This window comes from Heteronotia binoei, chromosome 21 (genome assembly GCF_032191835.1).
Source record: "Heteronotia binoei isolate CCM8104 ecotype False Entrance Well chromosome 21, APGP_CSIRO_Hbin_v1, whole genome shotgun sequence".
NCBI classification, from domain to species: Eukaryota; Metazoa; Chordata; class Lepidosauria; order Squamata; family Gekkonidae; genus Heteronotia; species Heteronotia binoei.
The window spans coordinates 128251325-128265562 of NC_083243.1; the positions used below are offsets into that span (position 1 = coordinate 128251325).

The 14238-nt window shown below is 42.1% G+C and overlaps 1 protein-coding gene across 3 annotated transcripts in view; it reads right to left on the reverse strand.

The window, feature by feature from the left end:
• Positions 1 to 312: 312 nt before the first annotated feature.
• Positions 313 to 14238, reverse strand: part of BDNF (brain derived neurotrophic factor) — a 93445-nt gene continuing 79519 nt past the window's right edge. For all 3 annotated transcript variants that reach the window (XM_060262397.1, XM_060262399.1, XM_060262398.1), the window contains exon 2: positions 313 to 1780. In XM_060262397.1, the coding sequence (XP_060118380.1) occupies positions 1019 to 1780 (762 nt within the window). In that variant the 3' untranslated portion in view covers positions 313 to 1018. The remainder of the gene's footprint in view (positions 1781 to 14238) is intronic.

Sequence of the window (14238 nt, forward strand, 5' to 3'; positions counted from 1 at the left end):
TCAACAATGTGCCAATCCAGCTCAGAGTGGCCCATATCACCTGTGCATGAGACACGGCCTTGCTAGATTGGGTGACTGACTCAGTCTTTGATCTCAACACCTTAAAAGAGTAGAAAAATATATTGAAAGTGATTGTAGTTTGCTGCCTTCCTAAAAGAGAGGAAGGATGTAGTGGCAGAACCCATACACAACCAAATGTAATACAAGCAAAATGGTGGTTTTTTCAGCAACAATAATAGAATAGCATATGCCTAGACCAATATGGAAGTGCTGCTTGAAGACTAGAAAAGAGCACTGGGAGGACCATCAGCATTGTCTTTTTCAGTTGCCTCTTTTTTTATTAGTTTTTTTTTCAGTAGTCTGACTTGATATTGCAAACACCTTCACAACATACAAAAAAAAACCAAATTAGTTTTATCCAGAACACATATGGTGATGACAGGGAGTCTTCTCTCCTTTTAAAATCATGTGGGAAGTTTTTAAAATAAAAAAATTAACAGTAAAACTATGACAACAGCACCTTGACATTGTTTTAATTCCAACGCTACCGAAGAATTTAAAAGCAGTAAACAGATATAATACTAACAGGAATAAAGATACTTACTGTCTAAAATGTAAACGGAATGTTTTGGTTCAATTTTTTTCTGAAAGAGGACAGTTTATCATCATCAATTCACAATTGAAGCAGCATGCAATTTTATTTTTTTAAAACTTTTAAAAACATTTTCAATTCTTGGCAACGGCAACAAACCACAATGTTAGAGGAATGTAATGCAAATTCTTTTTCTTCTTCTTCTTCTCAAAGTTGTGCGCAAATGAATATCTTTTTCTCTCTTTTGCTCCCTGTTAGGTCATGGATATGTTCAATAAATAGATTGTGGAACCACTGAACTGTATAAACTTCATTTATACATGCAGTCCATAAAATTATTTTCTTTCTTACTGAATAATTTACCCTGTTATGTATATATACAAATAGATAAATTTGTCTCAATATAATCTATACAACTTGAACCCACTATCTTCCTCTTTTTATGGTCAGTGTACAAACACAGGAAGTGTCTATTCTTATAAAACGCCATCCAACTCTTTTTTTGTTATCCATAGTGAGAGCTCGCACGTAAGACTGGGTAGTTCGGCACTGGGAATTCCAGTACCTCTTGTCTATGCCCCTGCAGCCTTCTTTTGTATAACCCTTGGAGTTACATTTGGTCTCATAAAAATATTGCTTCAGTTGGCCTTTGGGTACTGGGACTTTTTCCAGAACTGTAACCGTTGCCCCTGACATGTCCACTGCAGTCTTTTTTTCAGCCGCTGTTACCCACTCACTAGTACTGTCACACACACTCAGCTCCCCACGGCGAGCAGGATCAGAGTGACGCCGAACCCTCATGGACATGTTTGCAGCATCCAAGTAGTTTTTATACTCCTCAAGCAGAAAGAGCAGTGGAGGCTCCAAAGGCACTTGACTGCTAAGCATAACCCGAGATGAATACAAGTCTGCATCTTTATTCTCCTTGCTGGGCTGGATGTCCTGCTGCTCATCCAAGAGCTCCTCTATGACATGTTCAAAAGTGTCTGCCAAAGATGTCAATCCTCTTGAGGCATCATTGGGCCCACCTAGTTTCTCCAGAGTTCCCTGTGTCCGAAGACCAGGATAAGCCAAGCTGCCTTGTCCTCTGATACTAACTTCTTTCATTGGGGCAGCTTTCATGCAACTGAAGTATGAAATAACCATACTAAGGAAAAGGATGGTCATCACTCTTTTCACTTGGTGGAACTGTTAAATAAAAAAAGACAAAAAAGTCCAATCATATAGGGCTCAAAACATGCTGGGTTCAAAACATACAGCATTTTGTATCTGATAGCAGTTGAGAAATGTATACATTAATTGTCTATAATACCCACACCACTTCATTCAGGTTGCTTGAGTGAGCAAGAAACCCACACCTGGAAACACATTTCTTTGCATAGATCAGATGGTTTGTAACAGGCAGTCACACAGAGAAAAGATGACATCCAGCAATGGGATAATGCATGTGGATGTATCACCCTACATAGCTCCTTGAACAGCAGAAATCACAAGTATGTGGCCATTCATGCAGCCTTCCATTGTTCTGTCGTTGATGCCATCAAGGCATTTATTTAGAAAGCTAGCTGCAGCAAAAGCCAGTGATTAGACTCTGCTGCTAGGAACAAGTTAAAAAAATTGGCCTGGCAGTCTCAAGGCCCTTGTGCAGCAAATGTCACACTTTCAGAATGAGAATTAATTATCTTCCATTTGCATGACAAGTGTAACAGCATGTTTGGAAAGGTTACTAAGCTTCTGTGGTATGCCTGGAGTAACTGGAAAAAATTCAGAAAGTTTATTGTCTTTTACAGAAAGAGATCACAGCATGAAAGTTGGAACCATATTCACTATAATTACATACAATAAAAAAGCTTGTTATCATTGTAGCTGTATCTAAGGGGAGCCTATGTAGCTATAGTATCTAGTCTGCTTTTAGAACCACAATATTTTGAATGAGAAACAATAATGTACAACACAAGATTTCATGCATTTTAGTTTTATTTGGAATATTTATTTATTTATTTATGATTTGTATCCTGCCCTTCCCACAAGTGGCTCAGGGCGGCTCCCAACAATTAGTCAAACATAAAATTAAACAATATTTAAATATATAAACAGTTAAACATTTAAAACAGTTAAAACCTTAAAAACCAGTAAACATTCCAAATATATATATATATAACAGGAGTCTGGCAAGCTACATTGAGTTTCTCATCTCAGCTAGGTGTAGGCTAGCCAGAAGAGGGTCGTCTTACAGGCCCTGTGGAACTGAACAAGGTCCCACAGGGCCCTCACCTCCTCCGGCAGCTGATTCCACCATGTAGGGGCCATAACAGAGAAAGCCCTATCTCTAGTGGATTTTAAGCGGGCTTCTTTTGGCCCAGGGATAGTGAGAAGATTTTGGGTTCCCGACCTCAGTACTCTCTGGGGAACATGTGGGGAGAGACGGTCCTTCAGGTAGGCAGGTCCCAGGCCATATAGGGCTTTAAAGGTAATGACCAGCACCTTGTACCGAACGCGGTATATCACTGGAAGCCAGTGCAAGGTCCGAAGACCCGGCCGAATGTGTCCCCATTTTGGGAGACCCAATAACAGCTGGGCCGCGGCATTCTGCACCAACTGCAATTTCCGAGTTCGGGACAGGGGCAGCCCCATGTAGAGGGCATTGCAGTAGTCCAACCTCGAGGTGACCGTAGCATGGATCACTGTTGCTAGGTCATCGCGCTCCAGGAAAGGGGCCAACTGCCTTGCCCGTCTAAGGTGAAAGAACGCGGACTTGGCAGCAGCTGCTATCTGAGCCTCCATCTTTAGAGAAGGCTCCAATAGCTGAGATGAGAATCTTGAGACATGCTATTCAACTATCATTGTATCCATAGACCCCCGCAAACCCCCTCCCCCTAAGAATAATGCATTGTTCAAATCATGTTAGCACTTATCATCATAGTCTACCATAGAGATAGAAGCAATACTAAGCATGGGGTGGGGGAGTGAAGATGTAAACCTATTAAGAATTCTGTTTTCAGACTGTTTCTTTGAAACTGATCAACTGATTTGTCAACAGATTAAAAATACGTTGCAATAGAAGGGCCACTGATCTGAAGCATTTTCAGTGATGATAAAACAAGCCATACAATGGATTATTTAGAACAGGGGTGTCAAACTCATTTGTTATGAGGGCTGGATCTGACATAAATGAGACCTTGCTGGGCTGAGCCATGCTGGCCCAGGCCATATGTGTACCTATTTAAGATTAGGCAGAAGAGATATAAACTTTATAAAGGACACAGGTAAACACAATTAAAGATTTTTATTTTATTTTTTTAACTTAAAACATTAACACTCATTGGTCTTAAAGGTGCTTTCTTTGTATTCCTCCCATGGGATCCAGGGAACTGGGCAAAGGAAGCTCTGACTCTTTCCTTCCTTCCCAAGGAGCCCAGGAGGAGAGGAGCCTCAGCCAATAGAAGGAAGAGAGGCTTGACTCAGTAGCTCTGCTGTGCAATTAAGAGAGCCTGGCAAAGCAAGCTTTCCCTCCCCCCTTCCTCCCCAAGGGAGGAGCCTCAGCCAATGGAGAAAATAGAGGCTTTGTTCTGTAGCTCGTGTGATTGAGCAAGCCTGGCAAAGCAAGATGTTATGCAGAAGGAAGCAAGAGAGAGGGAGAAGGAAGTAGATAACAGCCAGTTGCTCAGGGCCTGATAGAAGTCTTCCAAGGGCCTGAATTGGCTCCCGGGCCACATGTTTGACACCCCGGTTTAGAACATTATTTAGAAAATGCTGAACCATTACTCACCAATGCACCAGAAGTCTACAAACACATTGCTGATTGCAGCAAAAACCCCTAGAACAGGGGTGTTGAATTCATGAGGGCTGGATCTGATATAAATGGGACCTTGTTGGGCCAGGCCATGTGTGTCATAAAATGTAATGCCAGGTAGCAGAGAAATAAACTTTATAAAGGACACAGATAAACACAAAGATTTTTAAAAATAAAATTAAACTTGCTTAAAAGATTAGCATTCTTGCAATATTTTATATAACAGTCTCTGATAACTGAAGGAGAAGGAAGTAGAATTGCTTGTGGGCCTGATAGGAGCCCTCTGGGGGCCTGATTTGGCCCCAAGTCGCACATTTGACATTCCTGCTCTAGGGCATGAAGGTGTCAAATCATCTGTTAGAGGGCAGCAAGAGAAGGGAGAAAGGGAAGTTTCTTAATCTGGGCATTTCCCCCTCCATATACACACATCTAACAGATGACCAACATTTGTACACTTAGATCCAGAAAATGGATTCAAATGGATCATCCTGACTAGTAGCACATGATGCAGGAACATCTCATATGCACAGTCTGTTTTAAGCTGTTAGAAGAATAACTCTGTGCTGAATTCCTTTCTTTATGTAGATTGCACTCTCTGGATCATGAGGTATATATGTTATTATGCCACTGCATTTCCACTTAAAATTCATAGGGAACATCTCAGTTAATCATAATGATTAATCCTTGCAAGCTTAGTTGGAAAGGGAATGAACCAAGAAGGAGGGGGATATATTTTGGTACAGATACCAATTTACTCTTACGGAGTGATCTTAAAGTTGAAGCCTACTTATGTTGTTGAGAGGTAGAAAGTACCATTAAGTACCAGCTGGCATAATCATCGCCATGAGCACATGTTCCGCCACATTTTGCACTAGCTGTATTTCTGGGTCAGGTTCAAGGGCAGCCACTTGTAGGGAAAATTACAATAATCCATCCTGGAAGTGACCATTGCATGGATCATGGTAGCTAAGTCCTGGACAGCCGTGTTCCGTGATAGAATGCCGTCTCCTGAACAATTCATCACCCGAAATAACTAAAAAATTAGTGTTATTTTTAAGTTTGGTAATTAAGGTTCGACTGTTTAATGGTTAGATGTATATGACTGCAATATCATTTTTTTTTCATATTTGTCACTGTTTTATTTATTGCTTGATAGATGCCAATGAAGGCTCACTATTGAGAAGTCCTGGATAGGACCAGTTGCCTGACCAGCTGCAGATGGTAAAAAGCCAATGGAGCAATGGTGGCAACCTGGGCCTCCATTGTAAGAGAGGCATCCAGGAACACTCCCAATCTCTTCACCCATGGCTCCAGCTTTAGCAGTATCCCGTCAAGGGTTGAGAATTGGATTCTTGTTCGCAGGACTCCACAACTCAGGTATAAGACCTCCATTTTTGCTGGATTTAATTTCAATCAGCTCTGTGCGGCCAGCTGCCCATAAACAGATGGAGCTGGGTGTCATCAGCATACTGATGACAACCCAGCCCATACCTCTGGACCAACTGGGCAAGGGGATACATATAGATGTTAAACAGCATTGAGGAGGGAAAAGCCCCCTGTAGCACCCCACGTTCTAGTAGGTGTTGCTGGGACAATCCTCTCACCCAAGCTTCACCCTCTGTCCCCAGCTGTGAAGGAAAGCCTTGTAAAGCAGACCCGCATATCCAACGTCAGTGAGGTGATGGGTCAGAAGATTATAGTTGATCATGTTTAATGCTGCCATTAGATCAAGAAGCAACAGCAGTGCCAACCCACCTTGATCGAGATGTCTCTGGAGATCATCCATGAGGGTGACCAGTGTGGTCCCCATCCCATGGTCAGGGCAAAAGCTGGACTGGACTGGATTCAGGATTGCAGCATCACTGAAGAAAGCCTGGAGCTATTCCACCATTGCTCTCTCTACCACCTTGCCCAGAAACACTAACTTTGAAACTGGGCATTAGTTAGAAAGAACTGTAGGGTCCAATGACAGCTTTTTTAAGAGTGGACATGTTACTGCCTCCTTTAAACCTGCTGGGAAGATCCCCGATAACAGGGATAAGTTGATAATGTCACCCACAGGGGTCCAAATGCTCTCCTAGCAGGCTTCAACCAGCCTGGAAGGACATGGATCAAGGGGGCAAGTGGTGAGCTTCACAGCTACCAGAATCTTGTCAACTTCTTCCTGAGAGGTAACTGAAATAGTCCAATATTGGACCAGAAGATGGACAAAGGGCTTCCAGTTCTGTTATTATATCAAATGTGGCTGGGAGGTCTTGGTGGACCCACAAGACTTTATGTGCAAAGCTCACAAATGCCTCACAGCTGATAGCCAATTCCTTAGCTTTGCCGTCAGGTTTGCCTTCAGGCAATGAAGTCAGAGATCAAATCATTCTAAATAACTGGGCCAGTCAAGAGCTAGTAGATGCAATGGAGGCTGCACAGAAAGTTTTCTTAGTGGCCTTCACCACCATCTCATAGCTTTCATAAGCATCCTATAAGATGTTCTTGAGGCTTCAACCCAAGCATACTCCACATTCGGTCTAGTTGTCTCAGCTCTCATTTCATCCTCCATAGCTCTGGGTTGTACCATGGAGCCAGTTTGGTACGAGAGTGCAGAGAATGTCAGGGAGCAATCTCATAAGTGGCCTCAGAAAGATGGCTATGCCAGTCTTCCACAAGCTCATCCAATGAGTCACCAGGGGGCATCAGGTCCCACAGAGTTTTCTGAAACCTTGTTATGACTGTACATTTGAAAGGGACCTGAATCATATTAGCAGTGCAATGGCAAGCACAGAAGTAAGTCACAGTTTATTTAGTGGAGCTTATTTCCCAGGAAACTTATGTCTCATTTTTTCTGCCATCATCACAGCTGACTTATGGTGACCCCATAAGGTTTTCAAGGCAAGAGACATTTAGAGGTGGTTTCCCATTGCCCACTTCTACATCATGACCCTGGTATTCCTTGGAGGTCTCTCATCCAAAAACTAGCCAGGGCCAATCCTGCTTAGGTTCTGAGATCTGACAAGATCTGGCTAGCCTGGATTATCCTCCTTACTGGAGGAAAAATTTTTTTTATGAGACAGAGAAAATAACTGGAAGTAGTCCTGCAACTGAACTAGCTGTTGTTCTGACCATGCTTTGCTTGCTAGAAAGCAACAGCATTATTCACATTTCTGAAGAAGCAGCTAATGTTCATTTCAGTGTTTTTGAAGTTCAGCCGGAAGTACCTCATACTTGGCAGCACATACTGTAGTAAACACAGTTTCTGTTTGCCAACACAGTGCTATGTAAAAAGCCTTACTTCATATCCTACTAATATTCTGTGGGAAACAAGGAATCTTAACACTTGTCAAAGGATAAGCAAAACAAAGTAGGTTTACGTACTAAGGCAGGAATTGCCCAACTTTTAAGGCCCTGACATTTATAAAAGGAAATATTAGGCTGTGAGGAATTCTGTGTACAATAATTTGAACTTGCCTCTCAGATCCAAGTCATTCTTTCTATTCATATATATATTGTGTTGTCATAAGTATATAAATATTAGTAATTTACTCAGCTTCTACAGGTCATAATTGACTGGCTGTCTTGTTTCTGCAATGTTTCCAAGCATTCATATACATTTGCTATTTAACTCTGAAAAGATTATTTTAATTTTTCATTAATCTTTATGATAATTGATTCAATATGGTGGCATACAAGCCCAGCTTTTGGCATGCAAATTCAACAAATACATGGCAAGATAACTGAGCAAAAGAAGGATGGTAAAGTTCACTCCAATTTCCTCCCCCCCCCCCAGACTATCTTCACCACCCACTTACCACCTGGATTATCAGCCTGCCCTCTGTTTACTAAATTTATATATCAGAGAATAAGCATTAGGATATTATGGTCACAATCCTCTATACATTTACTTGGGAACAAGCCCCAGTGAATTAAGTGGGACTTACTTCAGAGTAGGCATGCACAGACCTGCACTCAACTAATTCAGGACCCAGTTTTATGCCATATGGATATGCTGTACATGATTCTTTGCTGTAATTTCAACACTTGCACAACTATGACAGCAGGCAGATTACTTTCTTTTTAAATACAATTTGTCTGAGAAACTAAGAGAGAGGAAGAGCTAGGACCAAAATCAAAACACAGACAAGTGCTTGTTTTTCTAAAACATTCTAAATTTGCTTTAATCTTATAGGTATTTATTTAACAAAAGTAACTATGTAATAGTCACTACTCCCTCTAAACTGTGGAGCCTTGTGAGCAAAAATTCTACTTTGTGAGCTATTGGCATTGAAGTTGTGAGCTACTGCACAAATCAGTTTGCTCTGGGGTCATTTTTCCTGAGCTAAGACAAAAATGTGTGAGCCAGAGGCTAGAAAAACTATGAGCTAGCTCACACTAATTCAGCTTAGAGGGAACACTGGTAATAGTGTTCACTGTTCTCAAGGGTTGATACTGTATACTCTTTAGTAATTACAGCAAAAATATTTATAGCAAAAGCCACTTTCAAAAGACAGCTAACAGCAATAACACAGCAAGGAGTGTAGGTTCTCACTGTCTTCAGAAGGATCTCAAGAGTTTAATGTATTCATTTTGCTTATTTGGATTGCTTTTGGGAGAGCTTTCATGATTCATAATCCTTCAAATCAAAACTGCATAAAATAAAACAAAACATGGCAATAAAATACAGGATAAAATACAGTTGATCCCAAATTAGCCTTGGGAACAACTACTCAACCCAAATGAAAATATATTAAAGTGCTTCTGAGTTTTGGTGAGTATCGGGGAGAAAATGTTGCACAACTGTCAGGTGGTCATTGAGAATGGCGCTCTAGGTGCATGTTCAGTAAAAACCTAATTACAAGTTTACATGGTCAAGGGTTCACTGTTAACCACTTAGAAGCAGTGACTGGGCATGGGTGGTGTGTTTGTTTTATTGAGTTCAGGCTATTTTAAAAACATGGGGTAAATTTCTTCCACAAAGATCATTGCAGGTTAAAGAAATGTGTATACATGTACATACATCATTTATACCCTGTCTTTCTTCCTAATGGGGACTAAAAGTGACTTACATTGTTTTCTTCTCCTCCATTTTATTCTTACAATATTCCTGTAAAGTTACTTGAGAGGGTGTGACTAGCTCAGGGTTACCCTGTGGGTTTCCATGGCACAGCGGGGATTCAACCTGGAGTCTTCCAGATCCTAGTCTGACATTCAACTACTATGTTGTGTACTGGTGCATCCACATCTATTTAAGTGTCTGGATCTTTCCACAATTGCCTGCAACACACATTTAAACATAGTACTGCTTTCAAGTGCACATGCGTCTTTTAAAAACCATCTAAAGATACAGATCAAATGCCTTTCAGCACTGAAAAGTAGGGTTGCCAAGTCCAATTCAAGAAATATCTGGGGACTTTGGGGGTGGAGCCAGGAGACATTAGGGGTGGAGCCAAGATCAAGGCTGTGACAAGCATAATTGAATTCCAAAGGGAGTTCTGGCCATCACATTTAAAGGGACGGCACACCTTTTCAATTCCTTCCTTCCATAGGGAATAATGAAGGATAGGGGCACCTTCTTTTGGGGCTCATAGAATTGGTCCCCCTGTTCCAATCATTTTGAAACTTGGGGGGTATTTTGGGGAGAGGCACTAGATGCTATACTGAAAATTTGGTGCCTCTACCCCAAAAAACAACCCCCCCAGAGCCCCAGATACTCGTGGATCAATTCTCCATGATTTTCTATGGGAATAAATCTCCATAGGGAATAATAGAGTTCCCAGAAGACATTTCCCTCCCCTCCCCCCGCTTTCTGACAACCCTGAAGTGGGGGGAGGGCCTCCAAACCGGGGGATACCCTGCCCCCACCTGGGGATTGGCAACCCTATGTGCAGGCGCATTGTGACCCAAGACTGCCTCCAATTCTCCCTGCACCTTTTTGATCTCTAAAAAACAAGATGGGGAAAGTGCTGGGAGAATTGGAGGGAGCCACGAGTCAAAACATGCCTGCACAGCAACTGGTAGAGAATTAATTGCTTGCTCTGATGACAGCATAAGCCTGGGGGCAGAGCAACAGTGACTGTAATTAGTTTTAAATTATCAGCAGGACTTTTTTTTTAAATTATCAGCAGGACTTTGTGACAACCCTGAAGCGGGGGGAGGGTCTCCAAACCAGGGGATCCCCTGCCCCCACCTGGAGATTGGCAACCCTACTGAAAATATACAATGTTTTCATAAACTGAAGTTTCAGAGGCAAAGGACCAAGATACTTGTCTATATCAACAAGAAACTGCACTAGGGTTTCCAAGTCTGTGTTGGTAAACACCTGGTTTGTAAAGACTCTGGGGGTGGATCCAGGAGAAGGCATGGTTTGGAGAGGGGAGGAGCCTCAGCATGGTACGATGCCATAGAGTTCACCCTTCCAAGCAGCCATTTTCTCCAGGAGAGTGGATCTCTGCCAGCTGGAGATCAGTTGTAAAAGTCAGAGATTTCCAGGCCCCACCTGGAGGCTGGCAACCTTAATACTGCACAAACATCTGTAGTCTACAACTCTGCCCAAGGTACATAATAGAAGCGTTCATGACCATTACTCTGCTTTGCCTTTCTATTTTTACTAGTAAATATACCATATTGTATATCAGTTGAAATTAAATAGGAGAGGGATCTGTTTCTTAAAGCATGTTGTCTCATCAGGAAACCTTCAACCTAAATGACAACTATTCTTATTTTCAAGTCAACAATGGATAGAGTTGCCAGCTCTGGGTGGGGAAATACCTGGAGATGATGGGGTGCAGTCTGGGGTGGGTGGGGTTTGTGAAGAGAAGGACCTCAATGGTGTATAATGTCACAGGGTTCATCTCCAAAGCAGCCATTTTCTCCAGGGGAACTGATTTCTGTCATCTGGATATCAACTAGAATAGTGGGAGATATTCAGGCCTGCCTGGAGGTGGGCAACTCTAATAACAGAACAAATAATCCAAAAGATTATCCCCACTATATGTTGCTTGTTTACAAACATTTTGTAGCATATCTATTTTCTTTGGGGCATAGTGTGGTCTGGATTGTATCAGGAGGGATGTGGCTTTTGAATGCTCTGTCTTGTGCCAAGGAGCTTGTCTTTATGGACTTTTTTGTCTCATTCAGTTCAGTGGCTTTATATTTCTATGCTTTTTATGAACAGTGGCACTGGCACATATTCTGAGAAACAATGGCAGAGTAAATCAATCTCCATATTACTCTTACAAGCAACAGTGAGCTCATCATGGAAACTCAGACACACATAACATAATCCTGTGATACAAAACCATAATGGCAGGTATAAATAAATATCTCTCATGCTTGCTAAATATGATTTGAGTCACACTCTATCATTGTGCAGTAAATGAGAACTTGTTTCTTATTTGTAGTATACTATTCACCTATCTTTCCTCAAAGCACTGTAGTTGTTGCTGGAGTCTTTTCCCCCCACCCCACCGCCATATTCAAAATGTTTGTTCCTAGGGAAAATGGGTCTTCTTTCAGAAAGCACATTAATTGATACTAGGATTAGGGGTGTTCAAATACCTCATGTTCTGTTTGCCTGTTATGAACAGGAAGCCAATTTTTCATCAATCAGTTCTGCTGTTAATGTGAACAATTTGAGCCTTTTTGGCAGATTAATATTCAAAATTCAAACAGTACAGTACAGGCAAGCACGTATAACCAGCAATATTTCATGCATGTGTTATAGGAGTCCTACTTTCCCCCTTCCTTCAGAAGCCTCTAATTTCTGCCTGCCATGCAGCATCCAATTATGTAAATAAACAGTAAATTAATTGATTAGCCAGTGACAACTGCATTTTCATAAGTCTCACTATTAGGTACTTAGTAATAGTATTACCAACATTATATTGTGCATGTCAATTTTCTCACAGCCTTATGGGAGTCACACCACCTCTGCATCATTGAATTACCTGGGTCAACCACTCATGTTCCACAGTGGTTTCACTTATCCCAGGTAATTCAATGATGCCGATGTGGTGTGACTCCCATAAGACTGTGAGAAAATCAACATGCACAATATAAATCCAATATCATCATCATCATCATCAAGCCATGAATATGATTTTATTATGTATGTTTTAAATTGTTAGCTGCCTTGGTGGCTTTTGTAAGGGCAGAAAGGTAGGATACAAATTTTATAAATAAATATAAGCTGCATCATTGAATTATTTGGGCCAACCACTCATGTTCCTCAGAGGTTTCACTTATTGCACAGATACAAAAATAGTCTCTGGGAGAACATTCCATAGCATCGGTGCTGCCACTAACTAATAAAGAGAGCTATGATCACTGCAACATCATCTCCTCCTTGCACTGAACCCACTATATTATAGTGGTGATGAGGATGGGATCCTGATGAGCAAGGAGCCTCAGCAACCGGCATCGTCCGTGCATTGCTGTGCCCCACATCCAGCTCCGTGCATTGCCTCGCCTCCGCCAGATGACATGGCTACCACTTTAGGAACACTGCCTGAATTTGAAACAGCTCATCTCTCAAGATGAGAGATGACACAGGGAGGAAGCACAAACTATTATCATGCATGGGGGTGCTTTCAGGGTTAAGTGCCTACAGTTTGGGGTCAGCGTAGCCCTGGGGATTTTTCAGAACCTTATGGACTCTCTCTTAAAAGGCATCCCCAGGGTCCATCCACTCTTTGATGATGTGCTGATAACCGCTGCCACCGAAGAAGAGTTCACCTTCCACCTCTGCGCCATGCTTCAACACTTCAATCCAGCCTGATTGAAGGTAAAGTGGGAAAAGTGCCTCCTTGGGGTTCTGCATATAGACTTTTTGGGCTGCACAGTGGATGCCAGCAAGATCCACCCAGCGCAGGACAAGTTCAGGGCCATCTGTGACGCCCTGGCCCCCACCAATAATAATAATAATAATAATAATAATAATAATAATAATAATAATAATAATAATAATAATAATAATAATAAGATATTGGATTTATACCCCGCCCTCCACTCTGAAGAGTCTCAGAGCGGCTCACAATCTCCTTTACCTTCCTCCCCCACAACAGACACCCTGTGAGGTGGGTGGGGCTGGAGAGGGCTCTCCCAGCATCTGCCCTTTCAAGGACAACCTCTGCCAGAACTATGGCTGACCCAAGGCCATGCTAGCAGGTGCAAGTGAAAGAGTGGAGAATCAAACCCGGTTCTCCCAGATAAGAGTCTGCGCACTTAACCACTACACCAAACTGGCTCTCCAGAGCTACAGGCAGACCTATAGGCATTTCTTGGCCTCCTGAACTTTTACCATGCCTTCCTTCCCCACAAGGCGGCTATGGCCATGCCTCTCCACAGACTGTTGGACAAGAGGACTCCCTGGGTTTGGGGTTGCCAGCAAGCTGCTGCCTTCCAGGCGGTAAAGGACTGGCAACCTCAAATAGCTTGCTGGTGCACTTCAATGAGCGACTGCCCATTGTATTGGCCTGCGATGACTCTCCCTATGGGGTGGGCGCCATGTTTGCCCATGTGCTGCCGGACGGCCAAGAGGTCCTGGTAGCTTATTACTTGAGGACTTTGTAGAAATCAGAGCGCAACTTGTCAGGTTAAATACTTGTCAAAACTTGTCAGGTTAAATACTCATCAAAAGGCCATTTAACTAGGAAAATATCTATTTTTTAAAGGAGTTAAGCAGGGCTGTGTGCTAGCGGCATATTCTTTTAAATTTTTTCTTAAACGACTTACCACAATTCTTTAAATCCATAAATAGGCATCCACCCAAGCTAAACAATCTCCAAATTCCATTATTATTGTATGCCGACGATGCAATTGTTCTTTCATACACAAGAATGGGTTCACAGAGATTACCTCTATGGCT